At 46.3% G+C, this 23,151-nt stretch overlaps 1 protein-coding gene across 1 annotated transcript in view; it reads left to right on the top strand.

Moving 5' to 3' along the window:
• Positions 1-23,151, top strand: part of LOC128690170 (nephrin-like) — a 398,545-nt gene that overhangs the window by 255,562 nt on the left and 119,832 nt on the right. The window contains exon 6 of the mRNA XM_070090735.1: positions 9,862-10,228. Within this exon, the coding sequence (XP_069946836.1) occupies positions 9,862-10,228 (367 nt within the window). The remainder of the gene's footprint in view (positions 1-9,861; positions 10,229-23,151) is intronic.

The raw sequence follows: 23,151 nt of genomic DNA, 5'->3' as shown, positions 1-23,151 counted from the left end.
CACATGTGCATCTACCTTGGTTGATACCTATCTCCAATATACCAGAGAGGAAGGAGGGGCAGCTGCCATCTTCAGGGGGTCCCAAAAGTCGAGAAAATACGGAGAACTTGCCCATCATTATATATTTGTTCCCATAGGCTTTGAGACCCTTGGCTCATGGGGAAAGAGTGCATCTAAGTTCCTTAAGGAGCTGGGCAAAAGACTCATCAGGATAACTAGGGATCCCAAGGCAGCTAGTTTTCTGCTCCAGCGACTCAGCGCTGCTGTTCAGAGGGGTAATGCCTGTTGTATTTTGTGCAAGCGCCCCAGCTCTGAGAAGCTGGATGAGATTTTTGCATTATAATCAGTGACAAAAACGTAACAATATGTACTAGACATGTATCTCTCACACCTCATGTACTGTATATGCCATTTCTATACAAAAAATGTATCTCTTAAATCTTTTGTACTGTATTATGTAATAATATATATATATATATATATATATATATATATATATATATATATATATATATATATATATATATATATATTCAACAACTGTAGTGCATGCAATCAGCTTAGACCTACGTGTAGATTTGCATTATTATTATGCAGATTTGTCAAATAATATACGAGCAACTATTGCAAAAAAATATTTGAGGTAAGCTTTTGCCAGCGGCAATCGTCATGCAGAACAGAATAAATTTCCACGAGCTTCAGTGTATTTAAAGTGTGTGTAACAACAAAGTACAGAAAAAATATTAATTTTAATTCACGGAAATGCCTTCAAAACAGTAGATCTTCAAGAGGGAATTTGATGAGTTTATTGATGTTAGTTTGTAAAGAACTGTGCTGCAGTGTTTTCATTTGATAACGTGCTGACAGCTAGCACCAGTAGTATAACCGATCACTTTATTAACTAGTAAAACTGTTTTGTGGATGATTGTATTAGACTTGCAACAGGTAGACTTCAGGATGTACATGTTTACAGAGGGGCCACAGACATATCAGATCATATTTTTTAATTGTAGCGACAGTGAGAGTAAAAGGTAGATGAGATACAAGGAGAATGGAATCAGCAAGAGGTGAAGGTCTATAAACTAAAGTAGAAGGTAGTTTGAGTAAGAAATAAACAACTATTGGAGGATGGATGGGCTAATGAGAGTATAGGCAATGATGTTGAAGATATATGGGGTGGATTTAAAAATGTAGTGTTGGAGTGTTCAGCAGAAGTTTGTGGTTACAGGAAAGTGGGTGCGGGAGGGAAAAAGAGAAATTGGTGGAATGATCATGTAAAAAGAGAAGTAAGAGAGAAAAAGTTAGCATATTAGAGGTTTTTACAAAGTAGAAGTGATGTAAGGAGGGAAGAGTATGTGGAGAGAAAAAGAGAAGTTAAGAGAGTGATGAAACTATGTTTAATGAGAGCAAATGAGAGTGCATGAGATGCCATCAACAAAGTTTGCTGAGAATAAAAAAAAGTTTTGGAGTGAGATTAATAAGATGAGAAAGCCTAGGGAACAAATGGATTTCTCAGTTAAAAATAGGAGAGGAGAGTTATTAGATGGAGAGTTGGAGGTATCAGGAAGATGGAGGAAATATTTTGAGGAATTGTCGAATGTTGATGAAGATAGGGAAGCTGTGATTTTGTGTATTGGGTAGGGAGGTATAACATCTTGTAGGAGTGAAGAAGAGCGAGTGTGAGTGTGGGGAAAGTGCGTGAGGCAGTGGCTGGTATGAAGGGGGGTAAAATAGCTGAGATTGATGGGATAAAGACAAAAAATAAAGTTGAAAGCAGGTGAAGATATAGTTTTGCAATGGTTGGTGCTTTTAAGAAATGAATAGAAGGTAAGGTAGCTTGAAATTGGCAGAGAGCATGCATAGTCCCTTTGTATAAAGGCAAAGGGGACAAAAGAGAGTATGATAGAATTATTATTGAAATAATTAGATGGAGAGCAGGAATTCAGATGAATAAGGATGCTTTAAGAAGGGTAGGGGGTGTGTAGATCAAGTGTTTACAGTAAAACACATAGGTGAACAGTATTTTGATAAGGTTAACAAGGTTTTCGTTACACATATGGATTTGGAACAGTCATATGATAGGGTGGATATGGGGGGCAACGTGGCAGATGTTGCAAAAATATGGAATAGGAAGTAGGTTATTGCAAACAGTGAGGAGTTTATATGAGGATAGTGAGGCTCAGGTTAAAGTATGTATGAGGGAGAGAATATTTCCCTGTGAAAATACGCCTTAGACAGGGATGTGTGATGTCTCCATGGTTGTTCAGTATATTTATTGATGGGGTTGTAAGAGAAGTGAATGCTCGGGTGTTGGCAAGAGGTGTGGGATTAATAGATAAAGAATCTTACAGAAAGTTGGAGTTGTCACAGCTGCACTTTGCTGATGACACTGTGCTTTTGGTAGATTCTGAAGAGAAGTTGCAAAGGTTGGTGACCGAATCTGGAAGGGTATGTAAAAGAAGAAAATTAAAAGTGAAAATAGGAAAGAGAAAGGTGATAACGATAACAAAAAAAAATAGGTAATGTAAGATTGAATATCAGACTGGAGGGAGGGAGTGTGAAAGAAGTGAATACATTCCGATATACAAATAACCCGCACATAAAAGAGAGAAGCTTACGACGACGTTTCGGTCCGACTTGGACCATTGACAAAGTCACTTTGTCAAAGTGACTTTGTCAATGGTCCAAGTCGGACCGAAACGTCGTCGTAAGCTTCTCTCTTTTATGTGCGGGTTATTTGTGTATCGTTCCAGTCACGGTATTGTGCCTTTTTGTTATTTATACATTCCGATATTTGGGAGTGGACTTGTCAGCAGATGTAAATATGAAAGACGTAGTGAATCATAGAATTGATTAGGGGAAAAAAGATGAGAAGTGCATTGAGGAGTCTGTGCAGACAAAGAATGTTATCAGTGAAAGCAAAGAGGGGAATGTATGAGAGTATAATTATACCAACGTTCTTATATGGGAGTGAAGCATGGGTGGAGAATATAACAAGGAGACGGCTGGAGGCAGTGGAGATTTCATGTCAGAGGGCAATGTATATTGTGAATGCCGAGAGTCCATAGTTTGGAACCTAGAAGGCTGTACGGGGTCACTAAAATATTACCCAGAGGGCTGAGGAGGGGTGGTTCAGGTAGTTTGGACATTGAGATAGGCTGGACGAAAATAGAATGACTAAGAGAGCTTATAAATCTGCAGCAGAAGGAAGAAGGGGGAGGGTTCGACATAGGAAAGGTTGGAGGGAAGGGGTAAAGGAGGTTTTGCGTGCGAGGGGCTTGAACTTCCAGCAGGCGTGTGTAAGAATGTTAGATAGGAGTGCAGACGAATGTTTTTTTTTTACTTTACCTGCTGTTGGAGTGTGAGCAAGGTAACTTACATGAGGGGATTCAGGGAAACCAGCAGGCCAGACTTGAGTCCTGGAATTGGGAAATATAGTGCCTGCAATCTGAAGGAGAGGTATTAATGTTGTAGTTTTTATTTGTAGTGTAGGAGCGCCTCTGGCAAGAGAGTAATGAAGTGAATGATGATGAAAGTGCTTCTTTGTTGGGTCACATTACCTTGGTGGGAAATGACCGATGTGTTAATAAATTAATAAAAAAACGTATTAGACGAGAAGTGTTATGTTCAACTTGAAAAGAGTCAGTTTGAATTATATTACTCATATTATTACAACATTTTATGAGTCCTGTGTTGAACTCTTGCTCTCTCATTTATCACCCACACATCACACTTCCCTGCACCACACATCATACTTCCCTGCACCACACATCATACTTCCCTGCACCACACATCACACTTCCCTGCACCACACATCACACTTCCCTGCACCACACATCACACTTCCCTGCACCACACATCATACTTCCCTGCACCACACATCATACTTCCCTGCACCACACATCATACTTCCCTGCACCACACATCACACTTCCCTGCACCACACATCACACTTCCCTGCACCACACATCATACTTCCCTGCACCACACATCACACTTCCCTGCACCACACATCACACTTCCCTGCACCACACATCACACTTCCCTGCACCACACATCACACTTCCCTGCACCACACATCATACTTCCCTGCACCACACATCACACTTCCCTGCACCACACATCACACTTCCCTGCACCACACATCACACTTCCCTGCGCCACACATCACACTTCCCTGCACCACACATCACACTTCCCTGCGCCACACATCACACTTCCCTGCGCCACACATCACACTTCCCTGCGCCACACATCACACTTCCCTGCGCCACATATCACACTTCCCTGCGCCACACATCACACTTCCCTGCGCCACACATCACACTTCCCTGCGCCACACATCACACTTCCCTGCACCACACATCACACTTCCCTGCACTACACATCATACTTCCCTGCACCACACATCACACTTCCCTGCACCACATATCACACTTCCCTGCGCCACACATCACACTTCCCTGCGCCACACATCACACTTCCCTGCGCCACACATCACACTTCCCTGCACCACACATCACACTTCCCTGCGCCACACATCACACTTCCCTGCGCCACACATCACACTTCCCTGCGCCACACATCACACTTCCCTGCGCCACATATCACACTTCCCTGCGCCACACATCACACTTCCCTGCGCCACACATCACACTTCCCTGCGCCACACATCACACTTCCCTGCACCACACATCACACTTCCCTGCACTACACATCATACTTCCCTGCACCACACATCACACTTCCCTGCACCACACATCACACTTCCCTGCACCACACATCACACTTCCCTGCACCACACATCACACTTCCCTGCACCACACATCACACTTCCCTGCACCACACATCACACTTCCCTGCACCACACATCACATTTCCCTGCGCCACACATCACACTTCCCTGCACCACACATCACACTTCCTTGTACCACACATCACACTTCCTTGTACCACACATCATACTTCCCTGCACCACACATCACACTTCCGTGTACCACACATCACATTTCCCTGTAGATACATCACACTTCCCTGCACCACACATCACACTTCATTTCAACACACATCACACTTCCCTGTACAACACATCACACTTCCCTGTACCACACATCACACTTCCCTGTATATACATCTCTCTTCCCTGTACCACACATCACACTTCCCTCTACCACACATCATACTTCCTTGCACCACACATCACATTACCGTGCACCACACATCACACTTCCTAGCACCACACATCACACTTCCCTGTCCCACACATCACACTCCCCTGTACCACACATCACACTTCCCTGTACCACACATCATACTTTCCTGCACCACACATCACAATTCCTTGCGCCACACATCACACTCCCCTACTCCACACATCACACTTCCCTGGACACACATCACACTTTCCTGGACCATACATCACACTTCCCTGCACCACAAATCACACTTCCCTGCACCACAAATCACACTTCCTTGTACCACACATCACACTTCCCTGCATGAAACATCACACTCCCCTGCACCACACATCACACAGCCCTGTAGCACACATCACACTTCTCTATACCACAACACATCACCGTTCCCTGCACCACACATCAGACTTCCCTACACTACACATCACACTTCCCTGCACCACACATCACACATCCTTGTACTACACATCACACTCCCCTACTCCACACATCACACTTCCCTGCACTACTCATCACACTTCCCTTCACCACACCTCACACATTCCTGTACCACACATCACACTTCCCTGCACCACACATCACACTTCCCTGCACTACACATCATACTTCCATGCACCACACATCACACTTCCCTGCACCACACATCACATTTCCCTGCACCACACATCACAGTTCCCTGCACCACACATCATACTTCCCGGCACCACACATCACATTCCCCTGAACCACACATCACACACCCATGCACCACACATCACACTTCCCTGCACCACACATCACAGTTCCCTGCACCACACATCATACTTCCCGGCACCACACATCATATTCTCCTGCACCACACATCACACTCCCCTGCACCACACATCATACTCCTCTGCACCACACATCACATTCCCCTGCACCACACATCACACTTCCCTGCACCACACATCACATTTCCCTGCACCACACATCAAACTTCTCTGTACCACACATCACATTTCCCTGCACCACACATCACACTTCCGTGTACCACACATCACATTTCCCTGTAGATACATCACACTTCCCTGCACCACACATCACACTTCATTTCAACACACATCACACTTCCCTGTACAACACATCACACTTCCCTGTACCACACATCACACTTCCCTGTATATACATCTCACTTCCCTGTACCACACATCACACTTCCCTCTACCACACATCATACTTCCTTGCACCACACATCACATTACCGTGCACCACACATCACACTTCCTAGCACCACACATCACACTTCCCTGTCCCACACATCACACTCCCCTGTACCACACATCACACTTCCCTGTACCACACATCATACTTTCCTGCACCACACATCACAATTCCTTGCGCCACACATCACACTCCCCTACTCCACACATCACACTTCCCTGGACACACATCACACTTTCCTGGACCATACATCACACTTCCCTGCACCACAAATCACACTTCCCTGCACCACAAATCACACTTCCTTGTACCACACATCACACTTCCCTGCATGAAACATCACACTCCCCTGCACCACACATCACACAGCCCTGTAGCACACATCACACTTCTCTATACCACAACACATCACCGTTCCCTGCACCACACATCAGACTTCCCTACACTACACATCACACTTCCCTGCACCACACATCACACATCCTTGTACTACACATCACACTCCCCTACTCCACACATCACACTTCCCTGCACTACTCATCACACTTCCCTTCACCACACCTCACACATCCCTGTACCACACATCACACTTCCCTGCACCACACATCACACTTCCCTGCACTACACATCATACTTCCATGCACCACACATCACACTTCCCTGCACCACACATCACATTTCCCTGCACCACACATCACAGTTCCCTGCACCACACATCATACTTCCCGGCACCACACATCACATTCCCCTGAACCACACATCACACACCCATGCACCACACATCACACTTCCCTGCACCACACATCACAGTTCCCTGCACCACACATCATACTTCCCGGCACCACACATCATATTCTCCTGCACCACACATCACACTCCCCTGCACCACACATCATACTCCTCTGCACCACACATCACATTCCCCTTCACCACACATCACACTTCCCTGCACCACACATCACATTTCCCTGCACCACACATCAAACTTCTCTGTACCACATATCACACTTCCCTGCACCACACATCACACTTCCCTGCACCACTCATCCCACTTCATTGCAACAGACATCACACCTGCCGGTTCCGCACATCACACTTCCCTGTAGATACATCACACTTCCCTGTACCTCACATCACACTTCCCTGTACCACACATCACACTTCCCTGCACCACACATCACACTTCCTTGTACCACACATCACACTTCCCTGCACCACACATCACACTTCCCTGCACCACACATTACACTTCCCTGTACCATACATCGCACTTCACTGCACCACACATCACACTCCTTTGTACTGCACATCATACTTCCCTAAACCACACATCACACTCCCCTGTACCACACATCATACTTCCCTGCGCCACACATCACACTTCCCTGCACCACAAATCACACTTCCCTGTACCACACATCACTCTTCCCTGCATAAAACATCACAATCCCCTGTACCACACATCACGCTTCCGTGCAACACACATCACACTTCCCTGCACCACACATCACACTTCCCTGCACCACACATCAGACATCCCTACAGTACACATCACACTTCCCTGCACCACACATCACACTTCCTAGCACCACACATCACACTTACCTGTCCCACACATCACACTTTGCACATCACATCACACTCCACTGTACCACACATCATACTTCCCTGTACCACACATCACACTCCCCTGTACCACACATCATACTTTCCTGCACCACACATCACAATTCCTTGCGCCACACATCACACTCCCCTACTCCACACATCACACTTCCCTGGACACACATCACACTTTCCTGGACCATACATCACACTTCCCTGCACCACAAATCACACTTCCCTGCACCACAAATCACACTTCCTTGTACCACACATCACACTTCCCTGCATGAAACATCACACTCCCCTGCACCACACATCACACTTCCTTGCACCACACATCACACATCCTTGTACCACACATCACACTCCCCTACTCCACACACCACACTTCCCTGCACTACTCATCACACTTCCCTTCACCACACCTCACACATCCCTGTACCACACATCACACTTCCCTGTACCACACATCACACTTCCCTGTACCTCACATCACACTTCCCTGCACCACTCATCACACTTCCCTGTACCACACATCACACTTCCCTATACTACACATCAAACTTCCCTGTGCACTCATCACAACACCCTGTACCACATATCACACTTCCCTTCACCACACCTCACACATCCCTGTACCACACATCACACTTCCCTGTACCACACATCACACTTCAATGTACCACACATCACACTTCCCAGCACCACACATCACGTTTCCTTGAACCACACGTCACACTTCCCTGCACCACACATCACACTTCCTTGTACCACACATCATACTTCCCTGCACCACACATCACACTTCCGTGTACCACACATCACACTTCCCTGTACCACACATCACACTTCCCTGTAGATACATCTCGCTTCCCTGTACCACACGTCACACTTCCCTGCACCACACATCACACTTCCTTGTACCACACATCATACTTCCCTGCACCACACATCACACTTCCGTGTACCACACATCACACTTCCCTGTACCACACATCACACTTCCCTGTAGATACATCTCGCTTCCCTGTACCACACATCACACTTCCCTGTACCACACATCACACTTCCCTATGGATACATCACACTTCCCTGCACCACACATCACACTTCCCTGTACCACACATCACACTTCCCTGTACCACACATCCACACGCATCACACTTTTCTGCACCACACATCCCTACACATCACACTTTCCAGCACGTCACATTTCTTCACATCTCCTGAACAGTTTCTCTCTCACACCCTCTCTACATGAGGTGTCTCCCTCTCAGTCCCCTCTCATTCTGTGAGTAGCCTCCCTCTCTTTACACATCACTCTCTGAGTAGGCTCCCTCTCCATACCCATCATTTTCTGAGTAGCCTCCCTCTCCATGCCCATTACTCTTTGAGTAACCTTCCTCTCTATACCCATCACTTTCTGAGTAGCCTCCTTCTCCATACCCATCACTCTCTGAGTATTCTCTCCTTCCTTCACGTTTATCTCTCACTACAATGGAATGTGGCTTTGTTGTATATGTAAAGGACGTAAAGTACGGTAGTGTATTTGCCGTGTTTAACATGTAACTACGATGTTACACATCATTCACAAACCATATCTAAGCATGGAAGTTTATTGCATGTGTGAATGTACTTACCATTCATATACCAGGTAACTGCCAGTTGTGCTGAGGAGGGGGGCTCTAGGGTAGGCTACCTTGCATGCAGGGTCCGCAGGCTGATAGCGGCCACGTTGATATTTCTTCTCTATAATTTGGTAACAGGCCGTTGAAAAGTACCTTTGTTTAATGAAACTGCCTCTTTCTCTCTATATGTAATCTCTTCTGGCTCTCCCTCACTCCACCAGTAACCTCCCCACCCCATCTCTCCCTGACAGGAAGAGGACCTTACAGGAAAGACAAGGTGGATCAGCAGCAGCACCAACAACAACAGTACCAACAGCAGCAACAGTATTAGCAACAGCAACAGCAGCAGCAGCAGCGGAGGCAACAACAGGAGCAGCAGCAGAAGCAGCAGCAACAGCAGCAGCAGCAGCAGCAGCAGCAGCAGCAGCAGCAGCAGCAGCAGCAGCAGCAGCAGCAGCAACAGCAGCAGCAACAGCAGCAGTGGTGGTGGTGTGATGGTAACCAACATAAGTTTTGTACTGGTGAATGTAAAACGTTCCTCCACCGGCAGCTACTCCTGCAGAGCGACCAACGCTGAAGGACAGGGCGTCTCCACCCACATCATCCTCAATGTTAAATGTGAGTAATCTCAACTCTTCGTTCTCTCACGAAGGTTATTTTCATTTTGGTGACGAGATCTTGATCCAGATATATGTAAAAGTGATTAGTTCTTATTTTCCAGGTCGTGAATAACAATTTCTAGCTTATTTCTTTCCTATGAAATTAATAATAATACTAAGTAGCAGGGATGTGTAATGTTAACATGGTTGTTTAATATTTTTTATAGACTAGGATTTGGGGGGATTTCGGAATGATTTTGGGGGATTTCGGGGGATTTCGGGGGGATTTCGGGGGATTTCGGGGGGATTTCGGGGGGTTAAAGAATTTGACGAGATGTTACAACTGTCACATTTGCTCTTTGCTGATGACGTAGCTCTTTTGGAAGATTCTGAAGAACTGCAAAGGTTGGTGGATGATTTTCGAAGGGTGTATAAAAGAAGGAAATTAAATGAACAGAGAAAAGAGCAAGGTTGGAAAGAATCAATAAAAGATAGGGAATGAAAGATCAAATATCAGAATAGAGAGATGATGTATGGAGAGAATAAATGTATACTGATATCTTGAAGTGGACCTTGCAGCAGATGGGCCTTGAAAAGAAGAAGGAAGAAAAAGGTGAGCGTTGTGTTGAGGCATCTGTGGAAACAAAATCTGTAACGCAGGTCTGCGGCAGCGAGGAGGAGACTGGGAACAGTAGAGATGTCAAATCTGAGGACTGTGTGGTGTGAACATTATGAAATAAATTCGGAGTATAGAAACTGGAGAGTGGTGGATAGACTAGGATGACAAAGGTGTACAAATGGGAGGTGGATGGAAGGAAGCATAAGAGCAAGTGCTGAAGGAAATATATGTATAACTGGTTTTGACTTCTATGGGCTTAATTAAGCATCGAACAGGCATGTGTGTGCACGTCAGAAGGAGAAAAGTGTTTTTTTTAAATAATAATATCTTTATTTACTACAAGTAAATGTACAAAGTATACAGACCTAGCTAACATCAATGACATACTACTATATAGAAAGCCGCTTGTTATGCTGAGCATTTCGGGCAAATTGGGTCAGTTTTGTCCCAGGATGCGACCCACATCAGTCAACTAACACCCAGGTGCACATTTTATACTGATGAGTGAGCAGGGACAGCAGGTGTCTTATGGAAACACGTCCCTAATGTTTTCCAGCCGTACCGGAGACTCGAAGTCCGGACCTCAGTGTGTGAGCTGAGTGCGCTAGCGATCAAGCTACGGGACACCGTAATGGTTTGCCATGATGCTGAAGTGTTAAGAAGGGATTCAGAGAAGCCGGTTAGCCGGACTTGAATCCTGGAGATGTAAATTACGATGCCTTCACTCTGACAAAGGTGTAGGGATATCAATGTATGGAGGATCATAACAAATGTGAAAGAGACATTACCAGTAATAGACAGGACAAGCTTCAATCCTCTGCAGGGGTATACACAATCCCTTGTAATGACTGCAGCAAATTATACGTCGGCGAAACATCCAGAGACCTCCAAACACGTATTTCAGAACACCAGTACGCAGGTAGATTTGACGATCCAAGGAATGTCTGTGTTCAACACCGAAATTCACACAACCATTTAATCAACTACAGAAACGCAAGACTTATGGCCAGAGAAGACAACACTCAATACCGAAGAATCCTCTAATCATCACTAATCTGTACATCCAACAACTTCAACCAGAACAACGGCTTCTATAACATAGCTGAACCTCTTGCCGAGAAGCTTCTTCATCGCTATCCCACATAAGAACATAAGAATCGAGGAACACTGCAGAAGGTCTACTCATATACTTATCCAATCTCTTTTAAAAGCTACCGAAGGTTTTAGACTCTATCACTCTCCTCGGAAGATTGTCACATACAGCTTTCTCCACCTGACCCAGCATTCTCATCCTATAAATACTCACGTATGTTTCACCCAGGTTGATCTGTTTGGCTAGGTGCGAGTTCCAAACTGGAGCTGTATACTTCAATATAGGCCTAACGTACACGGTGTACAGTGTCCTGATTGATTCCTTATTCAGATATCGGAATGCTGTTGTTAGGTATGCTAGGCGCCCGTATGCTGCAGCAGTTATTTCGTTGATGTGCGCCTCAAGAGATGTGCTCGGTGTTATACTCACTCCAAGATCCTTTTCCTTAAGTGAGGTTTGTAGTCTCTGGCCCCCTAGACTATACTTCGTCTGCGGTCTTCTTTATCCTTCCCCAATCTTCATGACTTTGCACTTAGTGGGGTTAAACTCCAGGAGTCAGTTGCTGGACCAGGTCTTCAGGTTGTCCAGATCCCTTTGTAGTTATGCCTGGTCTTCATTCGATTGAATTCTTTTCATCAAGTTCACGTCATCTGCAAACAGGGACACTTCTGAGTCTATTCCTTCTATCATATCGTTCACAAATACCAGAAAGAGCACCGGTCCTAGGACTGACCCCTTTGGAACCCCGCTCGTCACAGGTGCCCACTCTGACACCCCGCCACATGCCATGACTCGCTGTTGTCTTTCTAACAGGTATTCCCTAATCCATTGCTGTGCCTTCCCTGTTAACCCTGCCTGGTCCTCCAGTCTCTGCACTAACCTCCTGTGTGGAACTGTGGCAAACGCCTTCCTACAGTCGAAGAAAATGCAATCTCCCAACCCCTCTCTCTCTTGTTTTACTGCTGTCACCTTGTCATAGAACTCAGTGTCTGCACTTCTCAAGGTGAATACTAGGTCCAGTCTTGCTGGTTCATCCTCTCCTCTCTCTCTCTCTGGTAGTGTCCCTAACGTGTTGGTACATAAGGTTTTCCAGTACCACTCCCATCATCTTAGTCCTCCACGTTTCTGGGCCACCATGTGGTTTCAGGTTCTCCCAGTCAATTTCCTTGTGATTGAAGTCACCCACAATCAGCAGCTTTGCCCTTCACACGTAAGCCCTTCTGGCCACTTCAGCCAGTGTGTCAACCATCACTATTACTCTCATCATACTCCTGCCTTGGCCTCCTGCTGTTCTGCTGTGGGTTGTACATCACTGCAGTTACAACCTTGGGAAGTCCAGACTGAAGTGTTCCTATTATGTAATCTGTTGCTTCTCTGTCTCCTCTCTCCAGCTCATCAAAATCCATTGTTGTTTTTATGAGCAGTGCCACTCCTCCTCCTCCTCTGTTCCCTCTGTCTTTGCTCATGATCTAATATCCTGAAGGCATCTGTTATCATTTCTGTGAGCATGGTTTCTGTGACCTGTCGGTCTCCTTCCTCAGACCGAGCCTAATTACCCCCCAATCCCCCTTTCCCTATCTCCTCCTCCCCATCCTCCCCTTTTTCCTTTCCTCCTCCTCCTCCTCTCCACCCCTTCCTTTTGCTCTTTCTCTTTTTGGCCTTTGGGATTTTTCCCACAGGCGCGCTAGTTCCTAGGTAGGGAAAAGGGTACCGGGGTCCATCCCATTCCATTGAGGTTCTTGGCGGTGGCGTAGTTTGCCATGGAATCTGGATTGCCTGGGATGTCTCGATCCCTCTCCAGTATCCCGGAGGGCGGCTTTGGGTGTCTTTCAGGCGGTGGGTGTATCTCTGGAAGCCACCTTTCTGATTCTGGGGGTGGTGGCTGAAGGAGGTATGCTTTGTGGTGGATATCCTGCCGCCCTCTCTTTTGTCCACCGAGGTAGCTCGGCAGATGTGAGGTTGCTATCCCGGATTGCTGGTTTACTGGCATGAAGGGTAGGGTATGGCACGGGATCCATGCTGCATCTGCGCTACTTGTGGTGCTGAGGTCCTCTTGGGCGCGGAGGGAGATTTCTGGCCCTTTCATTCCTCCTAGGACTATCCCTCCCTGGTCCCCCCTTTTTTTATTCTTTATTTATTTTTCTTTTCTTTTTTTCTTTCTTCTTTTTCTTAAAAACAAAAGAAAGAAGTAACCTAGCCATGGAGTTCCCAATCCATGACCCCACTACCCCCGGGCCCCTTCTTGTTACCGCACCCTGTTCTGACCTCGCCTCGTCTTTTCACCACTCTCCAGACACTCCTAAAGCCCCTGTACCTCTTGCTGGTGCTGTTTCATCACCCGCTTCAGGTGCCGGGGTTTCGACTGACTCCTTCGATTTGTCTGACCTCCACTCTCCTTTGACTATGCTTCCGGCCTCTCCCTCTATGGTGCGGAAATTTTCGAGTCGCCAGCCCGTCCCACGGACCAACTCCAGTCCCACTTCTAAACGCCAATGACAATTGCCCGATGATACTTCTTTGCCACCTTCTCGTTCTACTCAGAAAAGACCGACATGTTGTACTCTCCCTTTACATGCTCAGTTTCTTTACTTTGCGACCAACTTCCTCTACTGCCTATCTTTCTGACCATAGTATTGGCAAGGTGCTCCTCTGCCATGCTGGTAGAGATATTTCCTTTCATGCTCTAAAGAGTGGTATGCACATCATCACAGTCCAGAATGCTACCCAAGCTCATGATCTTTCTCTTCTTTCACATGTCGATACTATTCCTATCACTATCGAAAAACATCATTCCCTCAATTCTTGTAGTGGTACTGTCATTCTGCCCCATACCATTGTCCAACAGAATTTCCAGACATGTGGCAATGACATTCTCGAACAGCTGGAACTCCAAGATCTCCCAATTCTCAAGGTAGACACTTATGTTTTTCCTGCCCACGGGCGGAGACGATACCCTTGCAATGTGCCTCGTTTAACTTTTGACAGCCGTGAACTCCCATCCTCTGTTTTTGTAGCATAGCAAGACATTGGTTACAAGTTCGAAAGGTGATCCCTACACTGCAACAGTGTAGAAATTGCTGGCGATTTGGCCACCCAGCGAAATATTGCAGATCTATAGCCGAATGCCCAGTCTGTGGTGCCGATGACCATTCTAATACGTCTTGCAGTCGACCTCCCTCTTGCCTTAATTGTCATGAGGCTCACCCTTCGTACTCTCGCCATTGCCAGGTCTACTTAAATGAGCGAGAAATTCATTGCCTCAAAGAGGCAGAAGATCTCTCTTATGCTATGGCAGTTTCTCATCTCCAAGGGAGACTACCCCGTGTTTCTTATTCTCGTGTTTCAAAACGTCCCCCCACTTCTGGGGTCCCATCTTCTGCAGCCTCCTTTGCGGTTGCCCCTCCCATAGTCACTCCTGTATCTAATTCTTTTGCTGTCCTTGGCTCAGATGTCCCTACTTCAACACCCCAGTCTGTTCTCACTTCGTGTTCTCCCTCACAAACCCCGGTATCAACAAGACCTCGTGCGACACCTCCCAGTTGTCCCTCTACTTCTCAGAAGTCCAAAAAATCCTCTTTAACCCCTCCTTCTCTTCTTCCACCTCCTCGTTTTACCTTCCCGGTCTCTGGCTCACTGGCTCTGTTACAAGTGTGAAGGTTCACCCTCCTCCTCATACTGTGACTTCCTCCCCTGTCCCCTCCCAAGTTTCTTCCTCTTCTGTCACCTCCCAGGTTTCTGCCTCTTCTGTCCCCTCCCACACTTCTCCAGTTCCCTCCAACCTTTCGCCCCCCCTACCTTGCTACAGTGCATTACAGTTCCAATCTTTACTCAAACTCCTCCTCCTTCCATCTCCAATATTTTCTCCCATACGACGCCTCTGAACTCCGAAACACTCGAAGCAATCTCTGAATGTATTGCAGAGACAAAACCATCAATGGACACTGATCCACCCTCTGTTCCTTCTCTTTCCTCTTCTCCATCTGCGCAACTCCTTTCACAGCGCACCGTTCCTTCGCTGCTTGAACGTTTTCCGCTGCCACCACACGTGGACTTTTCTAACCCCTCTAGTCTGTAGGTACCCTTACCTGCGGATTTCTAGCATCTTTATCGTCGCCAACCATGGCCTATTTACAGTGGAATATACGCGTAATCGGGGTGAGCTTCAGATGTTGCTCTCCCAGTTTTCCCCTGTTGGTGTTTGCTTACAGGAACCAAAATTACACTCTGCTGTTATCTATCCCATCTCAGGCTATAATTTATTGTATTCTTCGGATCCTTTTCCTGATGGGACCTTTAATGAAAGTGCCCTTCTTCTACGCACTGATATTCCGTACCATCAGTTATTTGTTCATACTTCGCTGCATTACACAGCAGCCCGTATCCACTTACATAGGTGGTATACGCTCTGTTCTTTATATCTCTCTCCTTCTCGGGCATTATCTATCCCAGATATTGTCTTTCTTGTTTTGTCATTACTGCCACCACTTCTGTTGGCGATTTTAATGCCCATCATTTCCTCTGGAGGGTTTCACTGTGATTCCCATGGCATTCAGTTAGAGGCTTTTCTTGCTTCCCACCCCTTCCATGTTTTAAATACTCACACCCATTTTGATTCTCGTACTCATACTCTCTCTTGCATCGATCTCTCAGTCTGCTCTTCCTCCGCTGCACTAGACTTCACGTGGTCTGTTCTCCCGGATTTACATGACATTGATCATTTTCCAATCATTTTTACTTCCCCTTCATATTCACCACCTCTTTGTAGCCCACGCTGGCAATTTGATCAGGCAAATTGGGACCTTTACTCACAACTAACTGTTTTTAGTGAGGTTCCTTCTTCGTCCTCCATTGATGAGCTTTTACACCTCTTCTCATTCTCAGTTTTAACCGCAGCTTCTCATTATATATCCCAAACCTCGGACAGGCATTCTCAGAAATGCGTGCCTTGGTCTCCTGCTTGTGCTCGTGCAGTACAATAGAACCACGGAGAGACTTCTTGATTTTAAGCAGAAGCGTGCGATCACTCGCCGTGTCATCCATGATGCTAAACGCACTTGCTGGGGAGATTGTCTCCACCATCACCTCTGCTTCCTCTATGAGTGCAGTCTGGAAAAAAGTACGGAAACTGAGTGGTAAACATTCTCCTGACCCGGCTCCTGTTCTACGGGTTGCCGGTGTTGATATAGCAAACCCTCTAGATGTTGCCAATGAAATTGGTAATCATCTGGTCCGTATTTCTCTGGGGCTCCATCTATGCCCCTCGTTTCTTTCCTCAAAGACTGCCAAAGAGTTAGCATCCTTGGACTTTTCTTCTCCCAGAGAAGAACAAGTATAATGTGCCTTTTACACTTCAGGAACTGGAGGCAACAATCTCAGTTTGCCGATCATCGACAGCTGGGCCTGACGACATTCATTTTCGTATGTTACAACATGTACATCAGTCAGCCCTTGCAGTCCTCTTACGCCTTTTCAATCTTATTTGGTCACAAGGAGTTCTTCCACAGCTGTGGAAATCTGCCATTGTTCTCCCTTTCCACAAACCAGGTACTACAGGACATGAAGCCTCCCACTATCGTCCCATCACTCTTACCAGTGCAGTTTGCAAAGTGATGGAACGTCTGGTAAATAGACGTTTAATGTGGTATTTAGAGACACAACAGTCTCTCCACTCATTAATATGGCTTTCGTAAGGGCTGTTCTACCATAGACCCCTTACTACGCCTGGATACCTATGTTCGTAATGCCTTTGCGAATAACCACTCAGTTATTACCATATTTTTTGACCTTGAGAAGGCATATGACACAACTTGGAGGTATAATATTTTGGCCCAAGCCCACTCCTTAGGCCTCCGAGGCAATCTACCATCTTTCCTTAAGAACTTTTTAACTGACAGACATTTCCGTGTTCGAGTCAATAATGTGCTCTCCCCGGACTTTGTCCAAGCTGAAGGTGTCCCTCAGGGATGTGTTCTGAGCACAACACTTTTTCTCCTTGCTATAAATGATTTGGCCTCTGTTCTTCCATCCAATATTTGGTCATCACTCTATGTAGATGACTTCGCTATTGCTTGTGCAGGCACTGACTGTCACCTCATTACAGTTTCTCTCCAGCATGCGGTCGATCGTGTTTCCAATTGGGCCACCACGCATGGGTTTAAATTTTCCAGTACCAAACCTCACCAAATTACTTTCACTAGAAGCTCAGTCATCTCCGATCATCCTTTGTACCTCTTTGGCTCCGGTATCCCTGATACAGTCAGGTTTCTAGGCCTTCTCTTTGACTGTAGGTTATCCTGGAAACCCCACATTACCTCTCTGAAGACAACTTGTCACAGCCAGCTGAACCTTCTTAAAACTCTTGCTCATCTTTCATGGGGAGCTGATCGTCGAACTCCCCTTCACCTACATTCAGCCCTCATTTTATCGAAACTCGATTATGGTGACCAGATCTATTCAGTGGCCTCTCCTGCTCTCTCTAGCCTTAACCCCATCCATCACCAAAGATTATGTTTATGCCTTGGTGCTTTTCGCTCTTCTGTTGAGAGCCTCTATGCAGAAGCGAATGTCTGATCGCCATGATGCCCATTGCCTTCGCTACTATGTATGCTCTCACAATCTCTGCAATCCTCCCATTTATAGAATGGTCACTGATATAAGTAGACATTCTTTATTTGTTTGCCGCCCCTGTTTGCTCCATCTCTTCTCTCTTTGCCTACATTCACTCTTGTCTTCCATTCAGTTACCACCTTTATATGTTCATGTAGCATCTCACTTTTCCCTACCCCCCCCTGGGAAGTTCCAGCTGTTCGGGTCTGTTCTTTCTCACTCTCTTGCTCGAAAGCCCAACTGCCTACGGTGGCTTCTCGCTCTCTTTTCCTTCACCACTTCCACTCTCATTCTCATGCCATCGCAGTGTACACAGATGGCTCTAAGTCTTCTGATGGTGTCAGATTCACAGCAGTGTTTCCAGACAGCGCCGTGCGAGGGCATTTACTATCTTTGGCTAGCATTTTTACTGCTGAATTGTTTGCCATTCTTGCAGCACTTATTCGTATTTTGTCATTATTTGTGGTTGTCTAAGACTCCCTTAGTGCTCTACAGGCTATACGGAAATTTGATACACCTCACCCCCTAGTTCTCCGTATCCAACTTTGGCTATGCCGTATCTCTACCAAGCATAAAGATATTGCTTTTTGTTGGGTCCCTGGTCATGTTGACGTACAGGGCAATGAACAGGCAGACACTGCTGCGCGGTCAGCAGTACATGACCTACCAATTTCATATAGAGGTGTTCCTTTTCCGGACTCTTTTGCAGTAATAGCTACCCACCTTCACACCCATTGGCAACAACGTTGGTCAACTCTACTCGGTAACAAACTTCATTCTATTAAACCGAGTATAGATTCCTGGCCGTCTTCTCGTCATCAGTGCCGAGGCTGGGAAACTACTCTCTCCCACCTTCACATTGGCCACAATCGTCTTGCTCATGGGTATCTCATGGAGAGGCACCCTGTTCCTCTCTGTGAGAAGTGTCAAGTTCCAGTATCGATTAGCCACATTCTGTTAGACTGCCCTCTCTATCAACGAGCACGTAGAATTTACCTCTGTCGTCGTCTCCGCTCTACTACTCTCTCTTTACCTTCCCTTCTTGCTGATGGACCCTCCTTTAATGCTGACTCCCTCATTGACTTCTTGACAACGACTGATTTACTCCACAAACTCTGATGATGATACCTTTCGCACTCCCCTCAGCCCTTTCTAGCTCAGTCTCTTGCTGCCCTCTACCCTTTCACCATCCACTGCCCCACTGTTCTCTGTAACCTATTACTCATCCATCTCCCTTTTGCCACCTGATGCCCTCGCTTCCTTCCTGCCCTGCAGCGCTGTATAGCCCTTGTGGTTTAGCGCTTCTTTATTATTATAATAATAATATGATGTTCAGTGGCGCCTCTGACTCATACCACTCCTCCAATTTATTTGTTATTCCTTCCACGCTGGTGTACCATGCCTTCAGTTTCCTTTCCAACACTGTGTTCTTGGGGGTCTGTGGGGTTGGGGGATCTGGCAGTGTGCTATGGGATTCTACAGGGTAGTGTGGAGTGGGGGCTGTAAGTGTGGATTGTGGGTTGTGTTGGGGTTGCATATTTGGTTGTGGGGTTCTGGGGGGTTCTATGTGTGCTTGCACTTGTTGCTCTGCCCATCTATGGTTGATCTCTGCTGACTTTGTCCTCCTCTCTCGTCCTAGCCTCTTTCGTTTCTGTGTCTTCTCTCTCGGCTGCCGTCATTCTGTTCTTGTTCTGTCACGATCTATGAACGCTGTATTGTAAGTTGATGAATCCTTCAGCCGTTGTTTCTTTTGCAGGATGTGCACCTTTTCTGTCTTGAAAATCAGTTTGAAGGGCCGATTTCTCCCCTTCAAGTACCCCCTCATTGAAAATTTACTATTTCTGTCATGTCCTTCTCGCCTATTTCTTTGATGGAGCTTTCAATCTCTCGTTTTTCTTCTTTCCATCTTTCATTGTATGTCCTCCTTTCATTTTCCTGATATCCCATGAATAAAATAACTTCTCCCTCTCCTCCTCCCATTGCCTTTCCTTCTGTGCCTCTGGGTCTCGTTTGTACATGGCCACTGTTTTTTCTGTATCTCTTGGTGGCATAGTTGTGCCTCTGCATGGTACCTCTCCCATTCTCCCCTCTCCCTTACTGCTATCCCTGCTCCCAACACTCCTCCTCCTCCATTCCTCAGCCCTGCTTGGTGGACTGATAGGGCATTAGTGCAATTCCTGTCTTTTTCCTTACTGTTGGACTCCTCATTCAGTAGGAGTGTACCTGTTTCAGATGCCATGTCTCCTCTGAGCAATAGCCCTGTAACTTGCTTCAGCCTTTTTACCTCATATTCTAGGGCCTGTATCCTGGCTCCTGCGGCTTTGGCTTGCGACTCCAATTTCTTCATCTCTGTCTCCATCCTCTTCTTCATTTTTGCAGATAGCTCCCCTAGTTTGCTCTCCCACCCACGTTCCATTCTTCCATCCATTCTTCCATCCAGTCTTCCTTACCTGGACAATTTTCCTCTGATCCCCTGAGCCGTCGACTTCCCCTCTGAGGCACCATTTTTTTTGGTTACGTGTGTGTGTGTGTGTGTGTGTGTGTGTGTGTGTGTGTGTGTGTGTGTGTACTCACCTAATTGTACTCACCTAATTGTGGTTGCAGGGGTCGATACTCAGCTCCTGGCCCCGCCTCTTCACTGACCGCTTCTAGGCCCTCTCTCTTCATGCTCCATAAGCTTTATCATACCTCGTCTTAAAACTATGTATAGTTCCTGCCTCCACTACATCGCTTGCCAGACTATTCCACTTCCTAACTACTCTATGACTGACGAAATACTTCCTAGCATCCCTTTAACTCATCTGAGTCTTCAGCTTCCAATTGTGACCTCTTGTTTCTGTGTCCCATCTCAGGAACATCCTGTCTCTGTCCACCTTGTCTATTCCATACAGTATTTTGTATGTTGCTATCATGTCTCCCCTGACCCTCCTGTCCTCCAGTGTTGTCAGACCGATTTCCCTTAACCTTTCTTCATAGAACATTCCCCTTAGCTCTGGAACTAGTCTTGTTGCAAACCTTTGCAGTTTCTCTAATTTCTTGACGTGTTTGACCAGGTGTGGGTTCCAAACTGGTGCTGCATATTCCAGTATGGGCCTGACATACACAGTGTATAAAGTCTTGAACGATTCCTTATTGAGGTGCCGGAACGCTATTCTCAGGTTTGCCAAGCGCCCATTTGCCGCAGCAGTTATCTGGTTAATGTGTGCTTCTGGTGATGTACTTGGTATTATACTCACTCCTAGGTTTTTCTCCTTGAGTGAGGTTTGCAGCCTTTGGCCTCCTAGCCTATACTCTGTCTGCGGTCTTCTTTGCCCTCCTCTGATCTTCATGACTTTGCATTTGGCGGGGTTAAATTCTAGGAGCCAGTTTCTGGACCATGCATCCAACCTGTCCAGGTCTCTTTGTAGACCTGTCTGGTCCACGTCTGGTTTAATTCTCCTCATTAACTTCACGTCATCCTCAAACAGGGACACTTCTGAATCTATCTATCCTGTCATGTCGTTCACATATACCAAGAAAAGCACTGGTCCCAGGACTGACCCCTGTGGGACCCCACTCGTCACCGGCGTCTACTGTGATACCTCATCACGAACCATGACTCGCTGTTGCTTCCCTGTTAGGTATTCTTTGATCCATTGCAGTGCCCTTCCTGTTATACATGCCTGTTCCTCTAGCTTCTGTACTAATCTCTTGTGTGGAACTGTGTCGAAGGCCTTCTTGCAGCCCAAGAAAATGCAGTCAGCCCACCCCTTCCTCTCATTTCTTACTTCAGTTACCTTGTCATAAAACTCTAGTAGGTTTGTGACACAGGATTTGCCTTTCATGAATCCGTGCTGGCTGTCGTTTATAAACTTGTTCTGCTCCAGGTGCTCAACTACTCTCCCCCTGATAATCTTTTCCAAGACTTTGTATACTATACACGTCAGTGACACTGGTCTATAATTTAGCGCTTCATTTCTGTCTCCCTTCTTAAAGATGGGGACTACATTTGGCTTATTCCATACTTCAGGTAGTTGCCCAGTTTCAAGGGAAGTGTTGAAGATTTTGGTTAGTGGCACACGTAGTGTCCTTGCTCCCTCTCTAAGGACCCATGGAGAGATGCTGTCCGGTCCCACCACCTTTGAGGTATCAAGGTCACTTAGGAGTTTCTCCACCTCCTCTTCAGTTGTGTGTAATTAATCCAACACTTGTTAGTATATCCCTTGTTGATGTACCCCACTGTTTTGTCTTCCCATTGTCCCTTCAGCCTCCACTGTAAAGACTTCCTGAACTCTCATGTTGAGCTACTCACATACCTCCTGGTCTTTTCTTGTGAGCTCCCCACCTTCTTTCCTCAGCCTGATTACCTGGTCCTTGACTGTTGTCTTCCTCCTGATGTGGCTGGAGAGTAGTTTTGGGTCAGATTTGACTTTCGATTCTATGTCATTTTCATACTGCTGCTGCGCCTCCCTCATTATCTGTGCATACTCGTTTCTGGCTCGTCGACTAATCTCTTTATTCTCTTGAGTCCTTTGCCTTCTGCACTTTTTCCATTTCTAGAGCACTTAATTTTTGCCTCCCTACACCTTCGGGTAAACCAAGGGCTCGTTCTCTCCTTCCCATTATTTCTGTTACCCTTGGGAAC

This window comes from Cherax quadricarinatus, chromosome 32, assembly GCF_038502225.1.
Source record: "Cherax quadricarinatus isolate ZL_2023a chromosome 32, ASM3850222v1, whole genome shotgun sequence".
NCBI classification, from domain to species: Eukaryota; Metazoa; Arthropoda; class Malacostraca; order Decapoda; family Parastacidae; genus Cherax; species Cherax quadricarinatus.
This window is presented reverse-complemented; position numbering and strand designations above follow the sequence as displayed.